This window comes from Pseudoliparis swirei, chromosome 13 (assembly GCF_029220125.1).
Source record: "Pseudoliparis swirei isolate HS2019 ecotype Mariana Trench chromosome 13, NWPU_hadal_v1, whole genome shotgun sequence".
NCBI lineage: Eukaryota > Metazoa > Chordata > Actinopteri > Perciformes > Liparidae > Pseudoliparis > Pseudoliparis swirei.
The window spans coordinates 4,433,320-4,456,454 of NC_079400.1; the positions used below are offsets into that span (position 1 = coordinate 4,433,320).

At 41.9% G+C, this 23,135-nt stretch overlaps 1 protein-coding gene across 1 annotated transcript; it reads right to left on the reverse strand.

Annotated features, from left to right (window-relative positions):
• Positions 1–23,062, reverse strand: gpam (glycerol-3-phosphate acyltransferase, mitochondrial). The gene is made up of 21 exons (XM_056429652.1): positions 22,600–23,062; positions 16,148–16,284; positions 15,902–16,021; positions 15,454–15,527; positions 14,371–14,484; positions 14,122–14,271; positions 13,856–13,955; positions 13,135–13,271; positions 12,331–12,430; positions 9,134–9,346; positions 8,823–8,936; positions 8,300–8,385; positions 7,112–7,224; positions 5,905–5,975; positions 5,159–5,426; positions 4,842–4,999; positions 4,392–4,469; positions 4,055–4,192; positions 3,742–3,931; positions 3,205–3,263; positions 1–3,091 (listed from the first exon to the last, which is right to left on the reverse strand). Exons 2-21 carry the CDS (start codon positions 16,229–16,231, stop codon positions 2,975–2,977), a joined length of 2,484 nt encoding a protein of 827 aa, XP_056285627.1. The 5' UTR covers positions 16,232–16,284; positions 22,600–23,062; the 3' UTR covers positions 1–2,974.
• Between the last annotated feature and the right edge of the window lie 73 nt (positions 23,063–23,135).

The window sequence follows — 23,135 nt, forward strand, 5'->3', positions numbered from 1 at the left end:
TTGTTAATCTATCATTAATTTATTTAAAAACAAAATCTAATAATGCCAATTGTGCTTTGCTGGGAGAAAGCAAGAACAAAAAAAGTGACACTTTTTGTTTTTCAGGAGCTGGTGATTCTTCTTCTAATAACGACAAGTTCTCGGCTGCTGTGTTTTTGTTAAATTACAATCTAGTGTTCTTTTGGATTCCCACACGAAATAATCTTTTGTTAACATGCACAAAAACACAACAAATAAAAGCACAACCAAAGAACACTACAGTGTATTAAAAAGGCACCTGCTCCCCAGATACAGGCTTTCTTTTCTCCTACAGAGTTACATAGTTGTAGAGGGATGTTGTTAATGCAGCTTCAGTAGCGATTAGTCTTAACAATAATCCCAATGAGCAGTTCAGAAAAACTGTATCACGCGTGTACCGACTCCATCGAGTGCTCTGCGATATCGCACCGACCTTTTCGGGGACAGATGAGATACATTCAAGAGGTAAACAAATTGAACTTCAGCTATTTTTCTCTGCAACATGACTGTAAAATACAATTCTCAGGTTTAAGCCGAGTTCACATTGAAATGTCGATGATTAAAGGCGACCAGAGGAATCATGCAGTACAGTACGTGGTGTTTGTTTTTTTATCTTGGCGGAGTGTGTGTGTGTGGGGGGGGGGGGGGGGGGTTCCTCAGCATGGCGACTTGAACAGATTGTGGGCTCAGAAATGCTTCGAATGTAAATCAAATCACTTTTATCACATTCACATTTAAATGACATACATTTCTGTTCCACATGCTGCGGCTCAACAGGTCACCGATCCTCCACAGGTTTCCATTTCAGGGTTATTTTGTACACATATTTTAAAGACTGCATGAAAATATGCAGGTCTATAATATTGAATGAAGCAATATGTTGACAAAAAGCATTTAAGTTAATTGTAACAAGCAGTGTTGTTGATCACCGTCAACAAGTCTTTCAGTATAAATATTGACTTACATGTTTACCACCAGACACCCACAGCCCGTTTACTTGTATTGCCCTGACAGATCAAGAATGTTGATTTCTAACATTCACATGGTCTTCTTCACATTATCAATCTGAGAAAATGTTGTAAGCATCTCCTCTAAAAATCCAGAAAATGTATCAAACTTTTTTTTTTTGCCCCCCTTCCAAACATTCCTTCTTTTTTATCTTCATCAGTTGGTGTGAACCTAAACACCAACATTAACTTCGATGTTGTTCATTTATGTTCAATGTATTCAGAATTTGATCAACACACATAGGACAAGGTCTAAATATTCAGTCATATTGTGTTATTTTGCAGTAAAAATAAAATAAAATTGAAATGTTAAATCAGCTAAATGCACAAGATCAGTGATTCTTTTTTTTTTTTGTGGACTGTTTTTGATTTTCAATATTCTGTTACCACAGAGTTTTTACTCCCAACCAGTCTGACACAATGTTGTGAACATTTTGGAACACAAACTGAAAGGATCAGGACCAACTTGCTTTAGGTGTGTTTACAGAGCAAATTCAGACTGTAATTTTATGAAAGTGAGACATTTTAAAGTGAAGCGGTGAACCAAGAAAAATAAAGAATAAATAAACCTGACAGTTAAGGGCTATTATTTAATTTTCAGTAATCTGCACATAAAAGTATACAAAGGAGAAAAACGTCCTCTCCTTTCTTCACCAGTACAACAGAGACATTATCTTGTTAACATTTAGAGATATTATCTTTTGTTTGAATGGATATGTACCATTAATGTTTTAACCACACTATGCAGCTCCTTTGTTTTGCAAATGCCCATCCATTAGAGCAAAACGACTCTTTCAGCAGTTATGCTATAACAGCTTTTATAAAGCTGAAAGGCGTGACCTAAGAGTTTCTGAGCTTGTTGCATTTGAACCTAAGTGGATGTGATGGCTGGCATGAAGTGTTCTCAGTGCTCTGCTGTGTACCGTTGATCAACAGGTGAACACGCTGCTATGCAAGGAGTCAAAGTTACTTTTCTACAAAAACCCCATGATGAAAAGTGTAACTGAACGCACTTAGAAAGTAGTGGTTTGAGTTCACTGAACTGGAGATGCTTGTGATTTTAAGACTTTCAAAATGTACATTTTGTGTTTGCCAAGGAAATATATTGTTAACTGATTTGCTGCTCATGTCTTTGACACCGTAAATCAGCAACTGTGGAGTATAATTGACCAAAACTATCTTTAAGGAGGATTAGATTTCAACTTTTGATTTAGCAAATAAAAATGTGGATATGTACGCATTTAGCAGAGACAAATCTTTCTATCTAATGTTTCCTATATCATTAAAGTTGATGACATTGGTGTGCATGCATTTAAACGCACAACAAATGAGAGACTCTTGTGGCCTATGTACATGGATTTGTTTTTTAAATGATCCTTTCATCAAACTACATTTTAACATGTCTTCTACTGTATGATAGTGCAGTGCACTGGAGAGAATACAGCAGTTTTACAAACAAGCAGAGTTAACATAAAACCGCCTTCGCTTGTTTATGTTTACCATTATCGTCTATGCATATTTTGCTTGTTTACTTGAATGGACGAAAAAAGGCAGCTTGCTTTGTTCGGATTGCTGTAAAAGTGATTCCTATTCACTAACCTGCTTGAGTATATTTTCTGATTAAGTTTAAAATGTTGATCATATTAAAACCTCATGACTTCACTGGCAAAATTCACAAAGAGAGGGGGGGTGATCCCTAGAGGTACCTCTTCAAAGGACGATACATGTGTGTTATCAGCTGCACAGTTCTGAGACGGGAAGTCAGAGACTGGAACAAAAAGGGAAGACTGGCTTCAAGTCTCTTCCGGCTAACAGCTAACAGTTAGCGGCTGTTACATGAAGGCACTTCCTGGTAAAGCTTTCCACAGAGTAGCACCTGGGATTGTTTAGAAGTAACCAGTAGAAGCCCTTTATTGGAAGGAGCCTGGGGTCTGAGCCGGACGTGTCGGTCACAGCAGGGCGAAACCCAAGATGTACTGCAGGAGTTTGTTCCGATTGGCCTGAGGTAGAAAAGTGCTGCTCAGCGCCAGAGTCAACACCTGGTTCTCTCTTCTCTGCTTCAGGACCTACCGGAGATCACAACACAAGGCAAACTGAACTCCAGTGGGAGGAACCCCGGACCCTTCTGTATGCCATTCACTGTCAGCAACATATCGCATGTTCATAAACAAACTCTTACCCCAAGCTCTTTGAATGTCTTCACTGTGTTCTTAACCAGGTAATGAGTTGCACTTTCACCTGGAAAAACAAAAACAAAAAAGGACTAAATTACATTTTATTTAATTGAATATTGTCCGAGTCAATTAATAATTCATCTTCAGAAGCCATTTTTGCTCTGAGATATAACATAACTCTAGTTCCAGTACCCTTTTTTTCAACTTTTATATATTGTCTGTCACTGTTTTATGTTGTATTGTATGGAACTTTGTGTGACGTGCTGCTGCTGCTGTCTTGGCCAGGACACTCTTGTAAAGGAGATTTTTAATCTCATTGAGGCATTTCCTGGTTAAATAAATTTAAAATAAAAAAATAAAAAAATAAGTCACTGCTAAACATTTTTTTGTGTGCAAATCATAAACGGATGAGACACGGAGTAATTAATTACACAGTTCCCTTTAGTTGTTTATTCCCAGTTTAAACTTAGCCTGGAGGACACATTTAGTTCATAAATCTTAAAGTGTACAGTACAGTAAGTGGGGGAATATTGCAGTCCTACCATAAGCAGCCACTCCTCTCTCTGTGCGGGTGAGCAGGTATCTGAAGAGCCTCTGGGTGTACTCGGACTCGGCCATTGGTTGACTCAGACTGTGGACGAAGATCGCAGCGCCGCTGTAGGCCTCCAGCACCGGGCTCACAATTCGCTGGAGGAAGACGAAGAACTCCTGGTGCTCTGCGGAAACGCTCACCTAAAACGGGGAGAGAAAGCCAGTGACTCGGTGTTGCCGGGTAGAACTGGAAAACTAGCCGTTGGTGGTTCTGTGGGCGTTAGTAAAATAGTCTTTTAGAATTCCAGTACTACTAAAGGAGACCTTTAGGTAGCGATCTCTCTGCTCCTCTCCAAAGTCACTGTCCTCGTCTTCCTCGTCGCTTCTCCAGGAAAGGGGCTCGGGGAACTTTTTGGGCCACGGTTCCTCTGTGGGACTGGGACTCAGTTCTTCCTGGTCCTCCTGTCAATCAAACACAAGTTGCAGCAGACCATCCGGGCCTTGACACGTCCCACCACATATTACACATACAGTAAGACACTTTTGTTAACCACGCTTCTCAAGAAGTTCATCATTCATAAGTTTACTTTCAGCATCAGTCACGGGGGTTACACTCATTTCTTTGTCCAACAAGCAGTGAGGTTTGCATCTGAAAACTGACCTCTGCTACGTAGAGAACTCCATATTGGATCAGCCGGCTCACTGCATCATGAAACACCTGGTAAATAGTCTGACAGGGCTGAGGGGCAGAGAGGAGGAGAGAGGGAGAGCCACTGTGAAACATGCAACACAAAATCGGGTTGAATACTCAACAGCATCAGAAAAACAACCAAAGTTGACACAGCAGATTAGTATTGTGTGACAATTAGCTAGAGCTGATGGCATACGGTCTAATGAAGATCCAATGTTGATATGGATTAGTCACATGTTATTGTCTTGCACAAGCCCATGTATTAAAGGATTTTCATATTTCACTTCAGACACAGCAAAGAAGAAAACAGGGACATGAAGGCGTTTGTTTTTACAACCAAGATAATGTCCTCATGCTACTTGCTGGACTCATTTTGTACAATGAAAAGTATAGAAAGATGTGACAATGTGCAGGACTTACTGGTGCTACTGCCACCTCATTAATAAGAAAGTGAGAGAGCCCGGCGGCCTTGCGGATGAGTCTCTCCTGACTGAGGGGGAGGCTGCTGGGACCGTCAGCCGGTTGGTCAGACTCTGATTCCGCGACCAGCTCTCGCTGCAGCGACAGGATGCTGCAGGCTGGAGACATGTCATAAAGTAAAAATCTAGGCCTGGAGAAAACAAGCAGCTGACTGTGAATAACGTCAACAGACAATTTGACCTACAACACGCCAGGAAGCGAGTAAAGCGACGCACCAGATTGAGCTCAGAACACAACGACCCATCGGCTCAACATACCAATGATTGCATCGGAAATGAAGACGTGGAAAAGGCCATTGCTGTAGAAGTTGAGCTCAAAAAGCGCCGGTACAGTTTGGTTGGGTGCGATGGTGAACTCTCCGTTGCGATTTGCACCGCTGGTCACATTCACGCAGTTTCCCAGCAGGTGGAGGGCACGCATGACCACGTCCTCCGAGTTCCCCGAAAACCCCAGATCGAAGTCCCGTGACAGGATCTCCTCCTTCATGTTGAAGAAGTCTTCCACCAGCTTGGACAGTGCCACGCCCTGGAGCAGAGAGGAGGTAAAGACACAAGCTCAAAAAGAGCTAAAGAAGGACACGGGGATCATTCGTGACTCCATAAACCGGGATTCAAAATGCCAGAAGGAGCTTGAGTTTGTCGTGTGGAGCACAAAGCCGGTTCTTCAGAACTGAAAGACGGGTTCAGTAATTGTTTACCGCTGAAAGCCACTTCCATCAGTGTGCCTGCAGAGGGCAGCGGCTCACCGCTGATGTACAGAAGAGAGGAGGCAGGAACAGTGAGATCTCTAACGGAAAGGGACACTCACTCCCATCATGCAGAGGTATGTGACATTTGGATCACCTTGGTGTCAGAGAGGATGATGGGCGAGACGAGGATGAACAGGAGATTAATAAAAAAAAGACCAAAGTAAGAGAGGAGTAATAGAGAATAGAGGAAAGGGAGGAGGGTGCTGTATACCCTGGGTATAACCGGGAGACGGGGACATGAGAAGCCGGACTTACCTGTCTGTGTCTGTACAGCAGCAGACAGGCTACAATGTGGGTGGACATGATTGCTGATGACTTATTTGCCGCTGTAAAGGAAGATATAAAGAGATTATAATGAGAACACACACCAGATAAACAATTATACTAATATCATCCATAAATATGTCATTTTTATTCTCAAGACTTAAAAAACAGACGCAATGCTGTTCACTATCTGACCTGAAGACAACAACTAAACAAGTATGTACAGACGCGACTTGGCTAACCTATGTTGGAACTCACCATATTTAACATTTTTTATATTTTACTCGGTATCTTACGGACTTAAAATAAAGTTCCCAATCATATACATTTGAGCAATGTACCAGGTTTATCATTGGCAATTAGGTTTGATATAACACAGGATTAAAAACATCTAAAAGAGTTGATTACATCACGAAGATATTAGGCTGACAATAATGTAGTGTGTGCGTGTGTGTGCGTGTGTGTCCACGTGCACATGCCTGAAGACAAGAGTTTACTAGTGGTCATTTTGAGTATAGCTTAGGTTCAAAGGTGTAAAGCATGTGTGAGCAGTGGTACTGCATTGCTCCCCTCCTCTTCTTCTCTTTCCTCCCCTTCATGCTATTGGCTGAAAACAACATGCCATCCAGCTGGAGGCTTTGTGATTGGCTGAGAGCGAAACACCAAATGAGCCTGCTGAGGAGAATGCAGCTGAATGAGCTGGGGAGAACCGGTTTCTGTCGTGCTACCCCCGCGGTAAAAAAAGCTCAGAGTGATGTGGAGCAGATGGACTGATGCTGCGCTGTGTTAGATTTCAATTAATGCAGGCCGTTTGATGGATAGTATTTCATGTGTGCAGCCTTCGCTCCGGCAAGCAGGTGCACTTTTAACAGAGGATGAAAAGGTGAACGATGGGCTGAAGAAGACGACAAAAGAGGAATGCACAATGAAGCAGCAAAAACATGTGCTCCAGTATTTTAAATAAATTAGATAATTTATATAAATTAGTAGTTAAATGGCCCATCCTGGTTGGAAGACTTTCAACAGGATTCCATTCACACGTCTTTCGATACTACAAAACAAAGAAATCCACCAAAAGTTGCTCTGTGACCGACGTGAACAGCTTGGGTGGGGAGATAATGGCCTTTAATGGTATATGTAATAAGGTTGTAGTTAGGGTGTAGCGAGTCCAATGGATTAGTGGTTGTGAGTTTCTTACTGAAAAGGACGTGCTTGGCGAGGTTGTTAATAAGATGTCGTCTTAAAATGTCATTGGGCAGCTCTCTGTTCAGCTGCTCCTCTTCCTGCCCCTCGAACAGCTGAGCATCAGGTCTGGAACAACAACAACAATTCAACTTGTAAATATAAAGACGGAAGATTGTCAGCTTGATATGGTATACATACACCAGCTCATTCCAGATAGATAGATAAATACTTTATTAATCCCCAAGGGGAAATTTGTCGTAGCAGTAGCAGCACCAATAAACTAAACACACGAGAATAAAAAATAAAATATAAAAAACAGGGATGAAAGATATAGATGTATACAAGAAGTATACAAAGTAAAATATAAATGTATATATACAACATATATGCATACACAATACACAATACAATACTAATGACAAATTACATTAAATAGACAAATATTAAATATAGACAGTGTGCAAAATGCAGTGTGTTTACTCTCATAGGTGAAATGATTGAAACCACAAATATATGTTTTAATATGATATTTAGAGGATTTGTTTCGACTGACGTGAGACATAACTGTAAATAAAAAGTCTGCCCAGTGAAGTATTTTTCTGCATAACAGCTTTATGCTGCAAACAAACAGCCTGTTGTGTTTTGGATAAGCACTAATCTGAACTGAAATACGATTAATATCTTAGCAAATGTGATCATTCGATTACCGTTATCCTCCTGAATATGTGGTTCTCTCTGTTCACGCTCCCCTTTTGTTTCCAAGCTACTGCAGACAGAGTTGTTACATGTCCATACACGACAGGAGAGGCGACTATTCGGCATGTGAGTGTTACTGTACATGCTGTAGGGCACCTTATGTAAAATAGAATTTGCCATTTGTGTTTTCAATTGGCTCTAGCATTAGTTATGAACTCGTGACCCTAGACCAGCTGGGTCGGAGCACTGCTGTCCTTGTTGATGTACTGCATCAGCTTTATTTTGAAGGGACAGCACTGAACTGGAGTGCCCCCTGCCAAACTTAAGTGCTGCGCTCAGATAACAGGCCCCGCTGTGAAGTAGCAGGAGGGAGGAGTGTGTCCCGCTTGGAGACGAGGGTTCGTGATATTACAGGTGTGAATGTGGGGCAGCTGTTTTGTGATCGTCAGAGTGGTACCTGTGTGTGTGTGTGTGTGTGTGTGTGTGTGCTCGCGTTTGCCCTTACTGTGCAGAAATAATGATGGGCATCAAGGTGTGCTCCAGGGACACCGACGGTGGAATATGACGGTTTCTCTGAGAGTCCAGGTACTCCTGCATTAAGACACACAAGACAGTATTTTTTAATCGTTTCAAGTTTAAAATGTATTCATTAATTTCTCATTTAATATTCTCACCGTTCTTTATAAATATACTGAGAAATTTTTAAAAAGCATGATCTTTTTGTTGCAATAGCCCTACATTTTGAGGCTTTGCGACACTTTTTAGCCATTTAAAATCAAAATTGATTTTTGAAAACTGTTAGACGGTGTTAATGGAAATAGCTTTGCTCGGCAACAGCTTGGGTCCATGTTGACTTCCTCTAAGCTCATGTCATTCACATACACCACAACAAGAAAAGAACGGGGTCACATTTGGAATGAACATTCAAAACTGTGTAACGGTCTATAATAGGAATAGCTTCACATGTGGCCACAACTGCTGAAGTTATTTATTTTTACAAAAGCTGATGTAAACATAGGGTCAGTCACCTTTAGGGAGAAGGGCTGGTTGAAGTCAACTCGGACACAACCGTAGTTCTTCCTCAGCATCCTGAACACTCCACATGCTATTCCCCACAAACTCTCATTCTGCTTAGGTTTGCCCTGGAGGGAAGAAGACATTCAGAAGGTTACTTCATGTAGATACTCACAACAACACATTGTCGTCATCCCACCGCTCGCCACCAGAATGAAAAGAAAACTATAACATCTTCTCTGTTTCTTTGAATGACTGAGGAAAACACCTTTGTTGCCAAAGCAAAAGTACACACGCAAACAACAGACGTCTACGAAGCGCTCACCAGCTGCTCGCTATTGTAGTTGCCTTCGAGAATACGATCATAAGAGATGCCAACCGGAACCACCAGAACGTCGGCGATCGACCCGGTGCACATCGTGTCGACCACGATGGACAACATGCCTGCGCGCGCGGTGGACGGCTTGCCGCTGCGGGAGCGGGTTCCCTCCAGGTAGATCTCCAAGAACTGATGCTGACGCAACAACTCCTCCGTGTACTGAGGGAAGATCGAGGAAACACAGAACACATGTTGAAGCGGGAATGGCGGGATGGAGACAGATGATTAAAAAGGTGACGCGGGAAGTCAAAAGTGAGACAAATGTGCATTCGCTGTGTGTTTAAAGGTCACGCGACTTTTGATGACACTGCAATTTGCTGCAACGTTTTTTTGGACTCCTACAAGGTGGAGGAGAAGTCGAGTGAGTGCTGTGTATGCAGCCTGGATACTTGTTTAAAAGCGGGTGGTGGTCTCCGACAGTTTGACCCCCAAACACACCCGCGGGGAACTGGGCAACCATTTTGTGTCACAGTATTCCTCGGAGTACAGTTTGTGAACAGCGGTCTCTTGCTGCGCAGACACTTTTAAGAGGAAAAGCGTTGTTCTGAAATCGACTCCGTCCTTGTTTTTTATTGTAAATAGTGTGTACTTGTTGCCCTTGCACATTCCTGCTGAGCATTGCCACTTTCATTTCACTGCACACCCTGTGTGTGTATGTGACAAATAAAACATCTTGAATCTTGAATCAGCTAACTCTGAATGCCAGATGTCCAGGTCCAAAATTAGAGCAGCAATGTATAAACCTCTGCCTGCCCATGAGTTTGATTAATTACATTTCTGTGGCATACCATGAATAAAATAATATCTTCTACCAAAATGAAGGACCACCGTGTCCATTGGTCAACTCTGTTAGGTGGGATGTGTTGCGTAATATTGGAGATTCAAAGGGATCGAATGAGAGTCACGCTTTAGAACCGTTGCTCATGTCTTAAGCTGATACCTCTTATCTTATAGACACTGATGCTTCAATACTCACAACTCCCTTCCAAACTCCAAACATTGATAGCAATTCCCATCGATGATAGACTAATACTGATACTAATAAGTAAATCCACTGAAGCAGCCTGGCTGTGTTGAAGAAAGCTCATTTAGAGACTTTGCACCAAAAGTAGTGAATGACGACAAAGCATTATTATTATATTAACATAGCAGTCATTGACATTAGTTCTACTTCAGGTTTTCTCATTAGCAAAAGCTGTTAATCCACATTATACAAATGCTAGAGCCGAACAAAAAAGGTTCAGATTCCAGTTTTAATCGGGCTCTAATTTCCATTCCGTCTATTCAAAAGGATTTTACACCAGTGACTTTCCCAAGATGCAAAATGCAAACACCGGGAGGGAAATAGATTCTTAACAGCGTCACAACAGCGACGTCCGCTGCTCTTAACAAATCAATATGTCAAACATGTTACAGACTTTGTTTGGACATTTAAATGGAAAAACAATGCAACGCTTTATCATTCACAGGAGTCAACGTTGTGACCATCTGCGCTGTAGTTACAAACCGATGTAACCATCGCGAGTTACTACTCTTCATGCGATCCCTTTAGTCTGCTATACTATAAACCTACTTACGGTCCCAACAGAGAAAAACTGACTACGAGTTGGAACTAGGTCAGTGAAGGGAAGAAAAGCAGCAGAACTCTTAACCCTTGTGTCGCCTTAGGGTCATTTTGACCCGAATCAATATTACACCCTCCCCCCGCCTTTGGGTCATTTTGACCCGATTCAATGTTTCACCCTCCTGTTACCTTTATATTTACTAACATATTTTACCCTTTGGGTTCAATTTGACGCCAGCAATTAAAACCTCCAGAAAATTATTAGAATTAATATTGTTTTCCAAGTTTAAGTGTGAGGCACTTTATGTTTGTTTGTTGACTACCGAAAGAACACCGACATTAAACATTGAATGGGGTCAAATTAATCCTAAAGCGGGGTGAGGGTGTAATATTGATTCGGGTCAAAATGACCCTAAGGCAACACAAGGGTTAAGGTTTCCGAAAGAAGCTTTGAATCATCGTATTTTATAATATCACCCACAAAGAAAGGAAAACGTATGATTTTGTGTTATTGTGTGTATGAATGTATTCTGCGGTGCCGTTAGACCGGCCCCTCAGTCACGGTGCGACAAGTGGGCGAGCAAACAGCTTTGACAGCAGAGAAAACCTTGTTTTTGAAATGTTAAGTGCCATCAATATGGATTAAAGCTGAATATGTCGTTGGATAAAAACATTGGACATTTATTTGTCTATCTTTTTGCAAAACATTTGTTACTGTTGAATATTGTTTTTTTTTTTTAGATCAAGTCCAAAACAATCTGAGCGATGGGGTAAGAGTGTATCTACACCCTGCCTAGTGACCAAAGGCGTGCGACAAGGTGGAATACTGTCACCTGCTCTTTTTCATCTATATATGGATGACCTTTCTAGATAGTTAAAAGAGTGTAAAACTGTATAAGTGTAAGTATGGTGGGGGAAAGTCTGATTAACCACCTGATCTACGCTGACGACTTATCCTGTCTCTTTATCGCGCAGGTTTACAGCAATTGCTCAGTCTGCTCAAGGTATGGTGTGCACGATGATATCAAGTTCAACTCTACAAAGAGTGTTGATAACCCATGACACTTGGCTACAACCAAGGAGGATCAGAAGCTACATATTCCTTCATTATATTTGGGAGGCCAGGAGCTAAATGTGGTGCGTAAAGTCAGATATTTGTGTCACATCATCAGGTACGACCCAAGTGATGATGACGATGTGCCGCGGCAGTGTTATTAACTTTACGCACAAGCCTACATGCTGGCACGATCATTTTTTTATTTGCCGCTCTGCAGATAAACACATTTAGGAAAAAAATTGATTTTAGAATTTGAACATCAGCATTATGAATGAATCTTCAAAGCTTCACACTTTTCCGTCCTAAAGAGAGAGAAAAAAGTGCCAACATGGGCTAACATTATGTAACAAAAGCTTTTAAGTCTCTCTGCCGATCACTCAGGAATGAAAAGAGTCCTCAGAGAAGCGTGAAGACACCATACAGCGTTATAATAGAAAATGCCAAGAAACAATCAAATTAATTTGAGAGCGGTATGATAAACCGGCCTTTACCGGAGAAGATAAACAGATTATTGGGACTTACTGCATGTAAGAGTGATCTGTACAAAATGTCTTTCTTTCCATCCCCTGTTTCCTCCATTCTCCGGCGTATGAAAAATCCACCAAGTTTACGGATGAGGGTGCTGAAAAGAAAAGAATGTTTGATCATGTGGCTTCAAGGCGCAGCAACGATGTCCTTGTCTTTTTCAGTTGGCAACAAAATGTTGAAATTCCAGCATTTACAACTAGCCAATAATATGGATTATGGCGTAAGCGTGATTACATAGCATCATTAATTACAAACTGTGGTGATTCCTCTTTAAAATGCAGGATTAGTGGGAGTTTTGTTGACAAATATTCCCTACAATTTGGAAAAATCTTGTTGACATGGAACTACTGCATCACTTATAGTCTTCTACACATTCATGTGATGAACCTATCAGTTGTGTATATCTAGTTTATTTCCTTTTTGATTTCTCGTCTGTATCATATGCCTGTTTGTGTTCTCAGTAAACTCAGGTTAGTCTTTACCATAAACACCCAAGTAATATAGAAGATCTGTTTCAGAACCTCAAATATTATTTCAAGCAGGTTATAATATAATATATAATAATATAATGTTCACCATCTGTTGTCAGCCTGGCTTCCCCGATATTAATGTTCCCTCGATGTAAAATCTGTGTCAAGCTTTAGTTTCACTCTTTAGATCATTTTTAATTCCTCTCTGATCGACTTCCAAGGATTTCTCTTTCTTCTTTTATCAAACTGCTCTCTGTGTTTCCACCTACAGAGAGCAGGTATCCTCTTCCCTGATCAAACTGGACGTGAGGCTCTGTGGGCCTCTTACCTGAGGATGGGAATGCTGAGGTTGTTTCCAGCAGCAATGTGAGGGGCTTTGATGTTGTGACAGAACAGGATCAAGGTGATGAGCAGGTAGTCAATGTGGGATTTGTGAATCGGGAGGAAGACCATCGACATATTTTGCTGTAAAGACAAAACATAGATGCCTTTTTAAATCAACACATTCATCAGTGCAGATGGAACACAAATCCAGTTTAAACTAGAATGGGCACTCGGTAGAGCGCATACCTTCGCATATCACAAGATTGGGCATTGAATTATGAACATTTTGGCATTAGTTGAATGCCAATTGGATAAAAATTGACCGTGCTATGGTAAAAAGAAGATTTTTACCTTTTCATGACCTTGACCTTAGACCCGATTGATCCCAAAATCTAATCAAATGGTCCCAGGATAATAACCAATCATCCCACCGAATTTCATGCGATTCGGTTTAATACTTTTTGTGTTTTGCGAATAACACGCATACAAATAAATAAATAAATGGCGATCAAAACATAACCTTCCGCATTTTCAATGCGAAGGTAACCACGAATATGTAAGAGCAACCTTTCGTCTACTCATTTCATGGAATGTCGACAGCAACTATAATCTATATTTACAATGCGCCCGTCAGAAATGTATTGTGATGATGTTGCATGTTTTGTGGAGAGGGTCATGCTGTGACAGTATAATCAATACTGAGTGTGTGTGTAGTTTCTGCTGACCTCTGTAGCAGCTTTCTTGACCATTTCCAGCTGACCCTTGTGGATCTGGATACTCCAGAAGAAACCATTAAAGAGCTTAAGGAGGACCCACCCTGTCAACCTGAACAACAATAACAACAGTGAGAGAAGATGTGGAACAGAGACAAAGAGTCAACAACAGGAGCTGGAATATAGAGTGTACTTTTCTGAGATGTTGTTAATGTGTTAGAATACCAATCAGTAACTGAAAAGCAAGAGCGCTGAGATTTCTGCTACACGGTATGTACCTGATAAAGGCCGGTGAAATGTTGGCCACCATCTCCTGCAGGAGGGCCCTGGCTTTCTGCTTCACTTTACTGATTGCTTTGTGCTCCTGGCCCGGCTGGCTGGCCGCAGCGTCCAAATCCGTGGCTACCTCCACGATAGAACTCTCCACCCTGCCATGGAGCAAAAACACAAGCGGACACGAACATAAATGGAGTTTCATCCCACCGAGGGGGACACGACGTGCTCATTGACGGCAAGTCGGCCGTTACCTGCTGTTGTTGAGCACGTTGTCGACGACGTTCCTGGGGAACATGTCCTTGTTGACGTCTCTCTCCATGATGAACAGCACATAACTCAGCCTGCGCGCCAGCCATCCCCGCTGTCTGCATCAAGACACATTAACAGAGAGATGTGCACCGATGTATACACAGAAGCATATAGGGGAGAGAACATAATCTCAAATATACTGTATGCATGGCTGATGGATGCGGTGACATCATTTGTGTGTATATTTATATTTACAACTGTTGAAAAAAGAATACAAACTCATTTTAAAATCGCCGTCTCATACATACAAACATACACTCGAGCACACACACAAAAATAAAAAGGTATATTTTAACTGCTCAGAGAAAAAAGGTTAGCAAGACAGAACTTAGTTGGTTATTTCTTGGTAATTCAACCCATTGTAATTCAACCCATTTTGAGGAAACAGAGATCAGCTTTGGCGGACATATACAGACTGCGTTCCTACAACAGGGACGACAATAAGCCAGTCTATTCTTCTTTGCTGAGCGTATACATGACAAAATAACAATCATATTAGACAAAACTAACAATTGCATCTTATCCATAATGACTTCAGCCAGGCTCTTGGATTCAAATACAATGAAGAATAAATTAAATAAAAGAATATCAAACTTGTTTCAGCTTTTTTTGTGCCTTTTGGAGCATGACGACAATCGCCGCTTGGAAGGATTCACACCAAGCTCATATTTATACTGTTTGGCGTTAAGCAATTAAGATGTGCGACTGAGTTTTGTGCCAGTCTGGATGCGTGTTCGGTGTCTACTGACAAACACTTTAAATTATTCAACTGTCTACCTTTCCACTGTTTCAAAGATCAGCCCTGTTGACTTAAAGACATTTATTAGGAGAGCCAGCGCCTGTCTGTACTTTACAGGTAAACTTAGAGCGCTTGTTGCACATAAATCAGAAGCCCAAACAGCATGTCAAAAGCCAACCAGCTCAACATGTAGTTTCAGAAGTTGACTCTGTTCCTCTTGCCTGGCCAATGGAATGCTCAGTGTAAAATACTGCAGAAAAAATGGAGTAGGTTTAGCTTTGTTTACCTTGTGTGGGTCTCATTAATGTAGATGACGTTGCGTAGTCCCAGAGATGGAATACTGGGGTTGAACAGTTTCTCCTAGGACCAAGACAATAACGATTATTATTATGAGGAAGACAGCATCTACATAACTTTAACTAAGAGCCTTAGGAGACAGCGACGGGTTATATATTTGAAGATGAAATGCATGAAAGGCTCTCTTTGACGAGTACATATTATAGGACAATCATTTTGCAAGTAATAAGACTGAAGACAAAATATGTTTTAAAAAAATGTTAGTAGCTCTTAAAAAAAGTTTTAATTTGGATATAGAGAAGATGTCACGGTAGATTTACAATACATTTGAATATTCACTTGTATTATGATGGATTTCTTCAAACAACATACACGTTAACACGATAACAAATAAAACCCTGGATGAGTCTCGTGAATTTAATTAGGTGTAACATTACCCAGCTCTGTGGTGTACAGGAGTGACAGCAACGGCCCACAAAGGGCCTCTTTCTGTTCAGCAGGCCCTCCTTCCATGTGCTGGCAACGCAGCGCAGAACGGAGGGGCTGGTGCTGCGGTCCTTTAAAGACATCCACACGGAAGAATTATTGAAGGTGATGAGACGAGATCAAGATCACAGAGGATCTGACAAGATGTGTAATGCAGATGCTACTGCGTGAAGATACGTCGATGGTCTGCGGTTTACCGAGTCATCGTTGGGGTGTTTCCAGCGGTTGCACCACTGTTCTCCATTGTTCACCTGCAGCAACAAGCCATCTGACAGCGCCATGTTCTCTGCTTTCCTTTTCTCTCCCTCCAGATCACACACCTCTAGCTGGAAAGCTGGAAAGACACAGAATATTGCAAGGTTCAATTTGTACTATATAAATGCAGGCATCGTGGCAATAAGCACATTTCACTTTTCTGCCTATTAATTAACCGTACGTTAGAGAATATCGGAATTCACTTTTTCTGTCAGGAAGATCATAAATGAAATAGACTACACCGCACGAGCATCTTAACAATAAACTACTGACACACAAAAGGATGTAGATTAAAAACTGGCTAAATTTGAGCAGCCCCTGAGGGATTCCATTTTAATTTAAGATATGAATATTTATTTTGTAGATGAACAATACTTCTTGTAAGTCTATAATCATTGTCTTGACATGGTTTTTGTAAAAAAAAATATCATGGTCCTCAAATTGTACTTAATATACAAAACAGACTAGTAGATACATATTTAAATTTGCATCTAAGAAAATACTTTTAGATCCTTTGTAATAGAAACCTTTCATGCAAAACTTTTTTTTGCAACAATAGGATTGCATCAGATTTCTAGAATACAAAGATATGCTTCATGGTGCAGCTCTCCACACGCGTCACCGGACATGAACAAGGTGTACCAGCCTCACTTAAACAGAAAAACCAGGTGTAGCCGGTTGCCCAAAACACGTGGTCCCCTCCCACGTGATGCATCACCCGACTCGTATGAGTTTGTATAGAACTCACGGGCTGGTCTCCTGTGGTTGTAATAACTAACATAAATAGCAGGGAGTATTAATTATTACACGTCTAAACATCTGAGCCTGAATGACCAGCCAGGGGACAGTCACTACTCAAAAGTAGATCATGCAAATCGAATGGCCGGGTTTATTTACCACTCCTTCATTATTTTAAAACCAGTATGTCACAGTCCACAAGTAGGGCAAAGCATGTTGGGAGCATCGCAAGCTTCACACATCCAACAACTGACAGATCAATTAGGATTTGTAATCAACCTTTAAACTGACAGATTTAAAAGAACTTCGACCTGAAGGATTCCCGATCGTGAATAGTAATATCCGCCACACAATAATATTGTCACGGTGCCACCAAAGCAGTTAAATTGCATGAGCAGGTTTCCTTTGAGATGATCACAAGTTAGACAGGCTTCCTGTGAGTACGCAAGACTTCATCTGAGAGAGTAGAACAGGTTCTGTGACTTCAAATCGGAACCCATCAAGTTATGCAATATAACATATCAGTGAAAGCTGAAATACTACCCAAAAGGGAGTAAAGAAAGAGTCACGATTGTTTTCACTTTAGCTCTATAAATACATGTGCAGGATTGTTAACAACTGGATCCAACAACACGTGTCTCGATCTAATTTGTGTTTTCTCAATACAAATATTATAATAATACATTTTATTTGTATAGCACTTTTTTTTTTAAAGGAACTCGAAGGCCCAGATGACAATGGGTTTCATCAGACATATTTGCTGTGTACTGCCCAGTTGACTATCTCTAAATATCCTCTGGAAGTGTAGAACAAGATAATTGACATGCATGTGGGCTGTGCCCTGATTGCATATATGCCAGAGGCCACCTTACCAGCTTTGGCAATACAGAAATGGACTTGGAGTATGACAATTGCCTAAGAAATGGACTTATAATGTAGAGCTTTAGCTACTTCAAATAAGTGTTCAAATCAAAATTAACATATAGGGGGAGAATATTTCCTAAGTATTATTAGAAGAGTTAATTTATCTATGTTTTTTTTTATTTTTACGTTATTCATTCTCTACATATACATACAGTGCATCCGGAAAGTATTCACAGCACTTCACTTTTTCCACATTTTGTTATGTTACAGCCTTATTCCAAAATGGATTAAATTCATTATTTTCCACACAACAACCCATAATGATAAAGTGAAAACTGTTTTTTGCAAATTTGTGCAAATCTGTTAAAAATAAAGAACGAAAACATAACATGTACATAAGTGTTCACAGCTTTTGCCATGACACTCAAAATTTAGCTCAGGTGCATCCTGTTTCCACCGATCATCCTTGAGATGTTTGATTGGAGTCCACCTGTGCTAAATTCAGTTGATTGGACATGATTGAGAGGCGCACACTTGTCGATATAAGGTATCACAGTTGACAGTGCATATCAGAGCATAAACCAAGCTATGAAGTTCAAGGAATTATCTATAGACCTCTGAGACAGAATTGTATCGAGGCACAGATCTGGCGAAGGGTACAGAAAGATTTCTGCAGCATTGAAAGTCCCAATGAGCACAGTGGCCTCCATCATCCGGACATGTTTGGAACCACCAGGACTCTTCCTAGAGCCGCCCAGCCAGACTGAGCGATCGGGGGAGAAGGGCCTTAGTCAGGGAGGTGACCAGGAACCCGATGGTCACTCTGACAGAGCTCCAGCGTTGTTCTATGAAGAGAGGAGAACCTTCCAGAAGGACAACCATCTCTGCAGCACTCCACAAATCAGGCCTGTTTGGTAGAGTGGCCAGACGGAAGCCACTCCTCAAAAGCACATGACAGCCCGCCTAGAGTTTGCAAAAAAGCCCCTGAAGGACTCTCAGACCATGAGAAAAAAAATTCTCTGGTCTGATGAAACAAAGATTGAACTCTTTAGCCTGAATGCCAAGCGTCATGTCTGGAGGAAACCAGGCACTGCTCATCACCTGGCCAATACCATCCCTACAGTGAAGCATGGTGGTGGCAGCATCATGCTGTGGGGATGTTTTTCAGCGGGAGGAACTGGGAGATGAGTCAGGACTGAGGGAAAGATGAATGCAGCAACGTACAGAGACATCCTGGATGAAAACATGCTCCAAAGCGCTCTGGACCTCAGACTGGGGCGACGGTTCATCTTCCAACAGGACAACGACCCGAAGCACATAGCCGAGATAACAAAGGAGTGGCTTGGGGACAACTCTGTGAAGGTCCTGGAGTGGCCCAGCCAGAGCCCTGACTTGAACCCGATTGAACATCTCTGGAGAGATCTGAAAACGGCTGTGCACCGACGCTCCCCATCCAACCTGATGGAACTTGAGAGGTTCTGCAAAGAAGAATGGGAGAAACTGCCCAGAAATAGGTGTGCCACGCTTGTGGAATCATACCCAAGAAGACTTGAGGCTGTAATTGCTGCCAAAGGTGCTTCAACAAAGTATTGAGCAAAGGCTGTGAATACTTATGTACAGGTTATGTTTTCGTTCTTTATTTTTAATAAATGTGCAAAAAACAGTTTTCACTTTGTCATTATGGGTTTTTGTGTGTCGAATGTTGAGGAAAATAATTAATTTAATCCATTTTGGAATAAGGCTGTAACATAACAAAATGTGTAAAAAATGAAGCGCTGTGAATACTTTCCGGATGCACTGTATGTTGTATAATTTATTGATATTTTGTGAGGATATTCCGAGGATAAAAACACTGTATAACAACCGTTTTTGAGAACCAAATCAAACATGCAGGTCTCATACTTTATTGGTTACTGCCTCGTTAAAGGGTACCTGTTGAGATCGCGAATATGTAGCCAGATCAAAAGATAATGTGTTTCTAAAGGTTATTCATGCACTGACGGTCCAGTATTCAATAACAATACGTAGTTTAGGCTGTTCAAAGTCCCTCAACTCCGACAAGCTTCATTGCACTGGTGCTTGAATATGGCGCAGGTGGTGTGACGTCAGATCGTTGATAGATCGACAGCCAACCACAGCGGATGTGTTCAGAAACCAATGTAAACAACGTCGGCCGCAAACAAATGCTGAGAACTTGATAATAATAAAGAAAACGGGCGAAATATGGACGATGAAAGATTGTCAGATTCAGCAACTGGATACTTGTATGAACCATTAAAAGCAGACTATCCCCATTTAGTTAATTGTGACAGCGATAGCGATGATTCTGATGAAGTTGATGCCGAAGGACCGCCGGTCCAGATGCTTCACCGTGCGGACCGTGCACGCAAGTCGGCGGACGTTTGGTGCAGTTGTGGGAAATGTGTGCCACAAAAAACAGACATAGAGTGCATTTGTTGTAAAGAACACGAACTTATGTCCGATGATATCGTGACATTAGACCTCATCTGCTTTACACAAAAGCGTGAGCTTGATAGCTACATCACGCATAAGCCAGCGCTGGAGATGTCTTTCATTGATGCAATGTTCGGCCGACATGTTCGGGGGCCTGCACCCGAGGGAGAACTGTCAAATCGGTAAGTTTGCCAGTTGTTTCATGTAGGCTCATTTGCGATCACCAGAGTTGGTGTGATTATTACTAATATTCTGAATATATTCACCTTTATTCTCCCATAAGCGAGAGGCCTATCATTTGCCTGCATACTATCGCCCATGATTATGATGATCCTTTAGCATAGACTAAGAAGCCCATAGTTTATATAACTTTTTAGTCTTGTGAGTCCGTTTATTATTTAGACAACCGAACGCCTTGCACTGCGCCATCTTGGCGTGAACTCCAGACGTGAACTGGTTTGAGGCCACCGATCTATCCCAAGAAGCAACGCGTGTAGAAGTGGCTCCGGATTGGCTGAATTCCTTTCAACGACTCTACGTCATAGTGACCTTTGACATGAGTAAATAACTGGCAATATGTCTGCGCACTGAAGCGTTGCTGAATCTGACAATCTTTCATCGTCCATATTTCGCCCGTTTTCTTTATTATTCTCAAGTTCTCTGCATTTGTTTGCGAGCGCTCGACGTTGTTTACATTGGTTTCTGAACACATCCGCTGTGGTTGGCTGTCGATCTATCAACGATGTGACGTCACACCACCGGCGCCATATTCAAGCACCAGTGCAATGAAGCTTGTCGGAGTTGAGGGACTTTGAACAGCCTAAACTACGTATTGTTATTGAATACTGGACCGTCAGTGCATGAATAACCTTTAGAAACACATTATCTTTTGATCTGGCTACATATTCGCGATCTCAACAGGTACCCTTTAACGTTTACTGCAATGGAGGTGTGCAGCATCTGGGCCCCAAACAAATAAAAAATACAACGAACAACGTTGACATTGAAAACTCTCTCCATGTTGTTTCCGCAAATATCCATTTCAACAACAAAATACATGCAGAGTCCAACGGGCTGGAGAAACAAAGGTAATTAACAGAAAACCCCACAGCCTCTGATTTGTTTGCCGAAAGGTGAGCAAGTCACTTCATGAATAACTCCATTACCACTAAATATTGAATAGTATGCGTGTGTAAGCTCCATTTTTCTCTGAAAAAAACAGTCTCAAGATTGTCTGCCTCACGAGCCCATCAGCAGATGAATGCCATGTACGCTGTTATTACCTTGTTCTAGTGTTGTGGTGGGAATAGGTGATACGCACACTGATGAGGGAAAACTGGATTTTCAAAAGGGGTCAATGACCGAGAGTACACTTGATGGGGTGAGGTTGTTGGCAGCAAAACAAAGACGTGTTAGGAGGGGTTCAAGTGACAGGTGAAGATAGCCATCAATGAAACATTATGTTTCCATGCATTACATGAAATGTAATACGAATACATTATGTTGTTATAGTCTAATGAAAAGAATACGTCTGCGATATCCATCTTATCATCCACATTATATCCCATCACAAAGTCTCCCACGTGACCACAGCCTATTTATGCTTTAGAGGGCAACCCCCCTTCGCAGAAACGCTGCACACGAGGTGAATCCGCCACGCATCCTCCAAGCCGTCTGCCATAAGCGGGTCAAACAGGAGAAGTCTCCGCGTGACAGATGGGGTGTGCATGCATCCAACGAACCGGGCAGCCAACAATGGCCCACGACGGGTCGCCCGGCGTCTGGTTCGCCTCCAAAGTAACGCCGACGTGTTTCTCTCACGCCGCAATCTGCTCGTCATAAATGGTTGACTGTCTCCAGTGGGTCGTTCGCGTCACAGTAAACCCCCCCACGACCCGCGCGGTGTCGGCCGTCGTCTTCGGCACATTGCACGGCACGCAGCCGAGTGCCGAGCCTCATGTGGCACAGCCCTGACGTGAGGGTTTAAGGGGTGGGGGGGGACGCATTTAGCCCCGGACCGAAGATAACGCGACGACGATGAGGCGTGTGAGTGTTGTGTGACCGGAGAAGCCAAGGTTAGATGTACAAAACATATTGAACTCAATGTCAATGCAAAGTTAACCGGCTAACGTCAGGTTGCATTACGAACACGTGATTTATGAATGCATTTAGCAGGTCGACAGTCGCAAATGTGCCACAGACACCGTCGTGTAAGCTAACGGTGCAACGCAGTTGTTTCCATGACGATACGCAGCATCAGTGAGACAGTTAGCTTTACTGCACGATAGGACGTTAGCCAGCTAGCCAAGCTCGCGAGAGCGAAATCTGAAAGCCTTACCTTGAATGTGGTGTTACGCTGACTCATCTCTCGTGAAAATAAACTCGTCGACAAAATCCTGCAGCCAACCAGCCGTTTGGTTGTTTGGTGCTTTTGTGTCTCCCGATAAGAGCTCCTCCGCGCTCCTTTCCAAGACCGGACCGGCACAGCTCTGACCCACAAGAAATGTGTCACCGGAGGAAGAGCACTGTTATTTCAGGACAACAGCGAGCTGCCAGAAGTGCCGTTTTGCCACTGGCCAGCAGAGGGCAGCACCGCGCGAGCGAGATCATTGTTGTCTCGCCCCATTCATTAATCTTGTCAGCTGCAACCCAAAGACTGGCTGCAGGTTTAGATAATATAAAACTGTCTGCGACCCTCCAAATACACTACACTTGTATGTTCTTCTGGGACTGTTACATTACAGTGCATTTCCCCTTGTGATCTGTGCCAGTGTGTGTTTATATTATATTATATTTTTGTAATAAAAACTAAAATGTTTTTACATGTAATTCCTCCAAAAAAAATTACTTAAATACAGCAAATTACCTGTACAT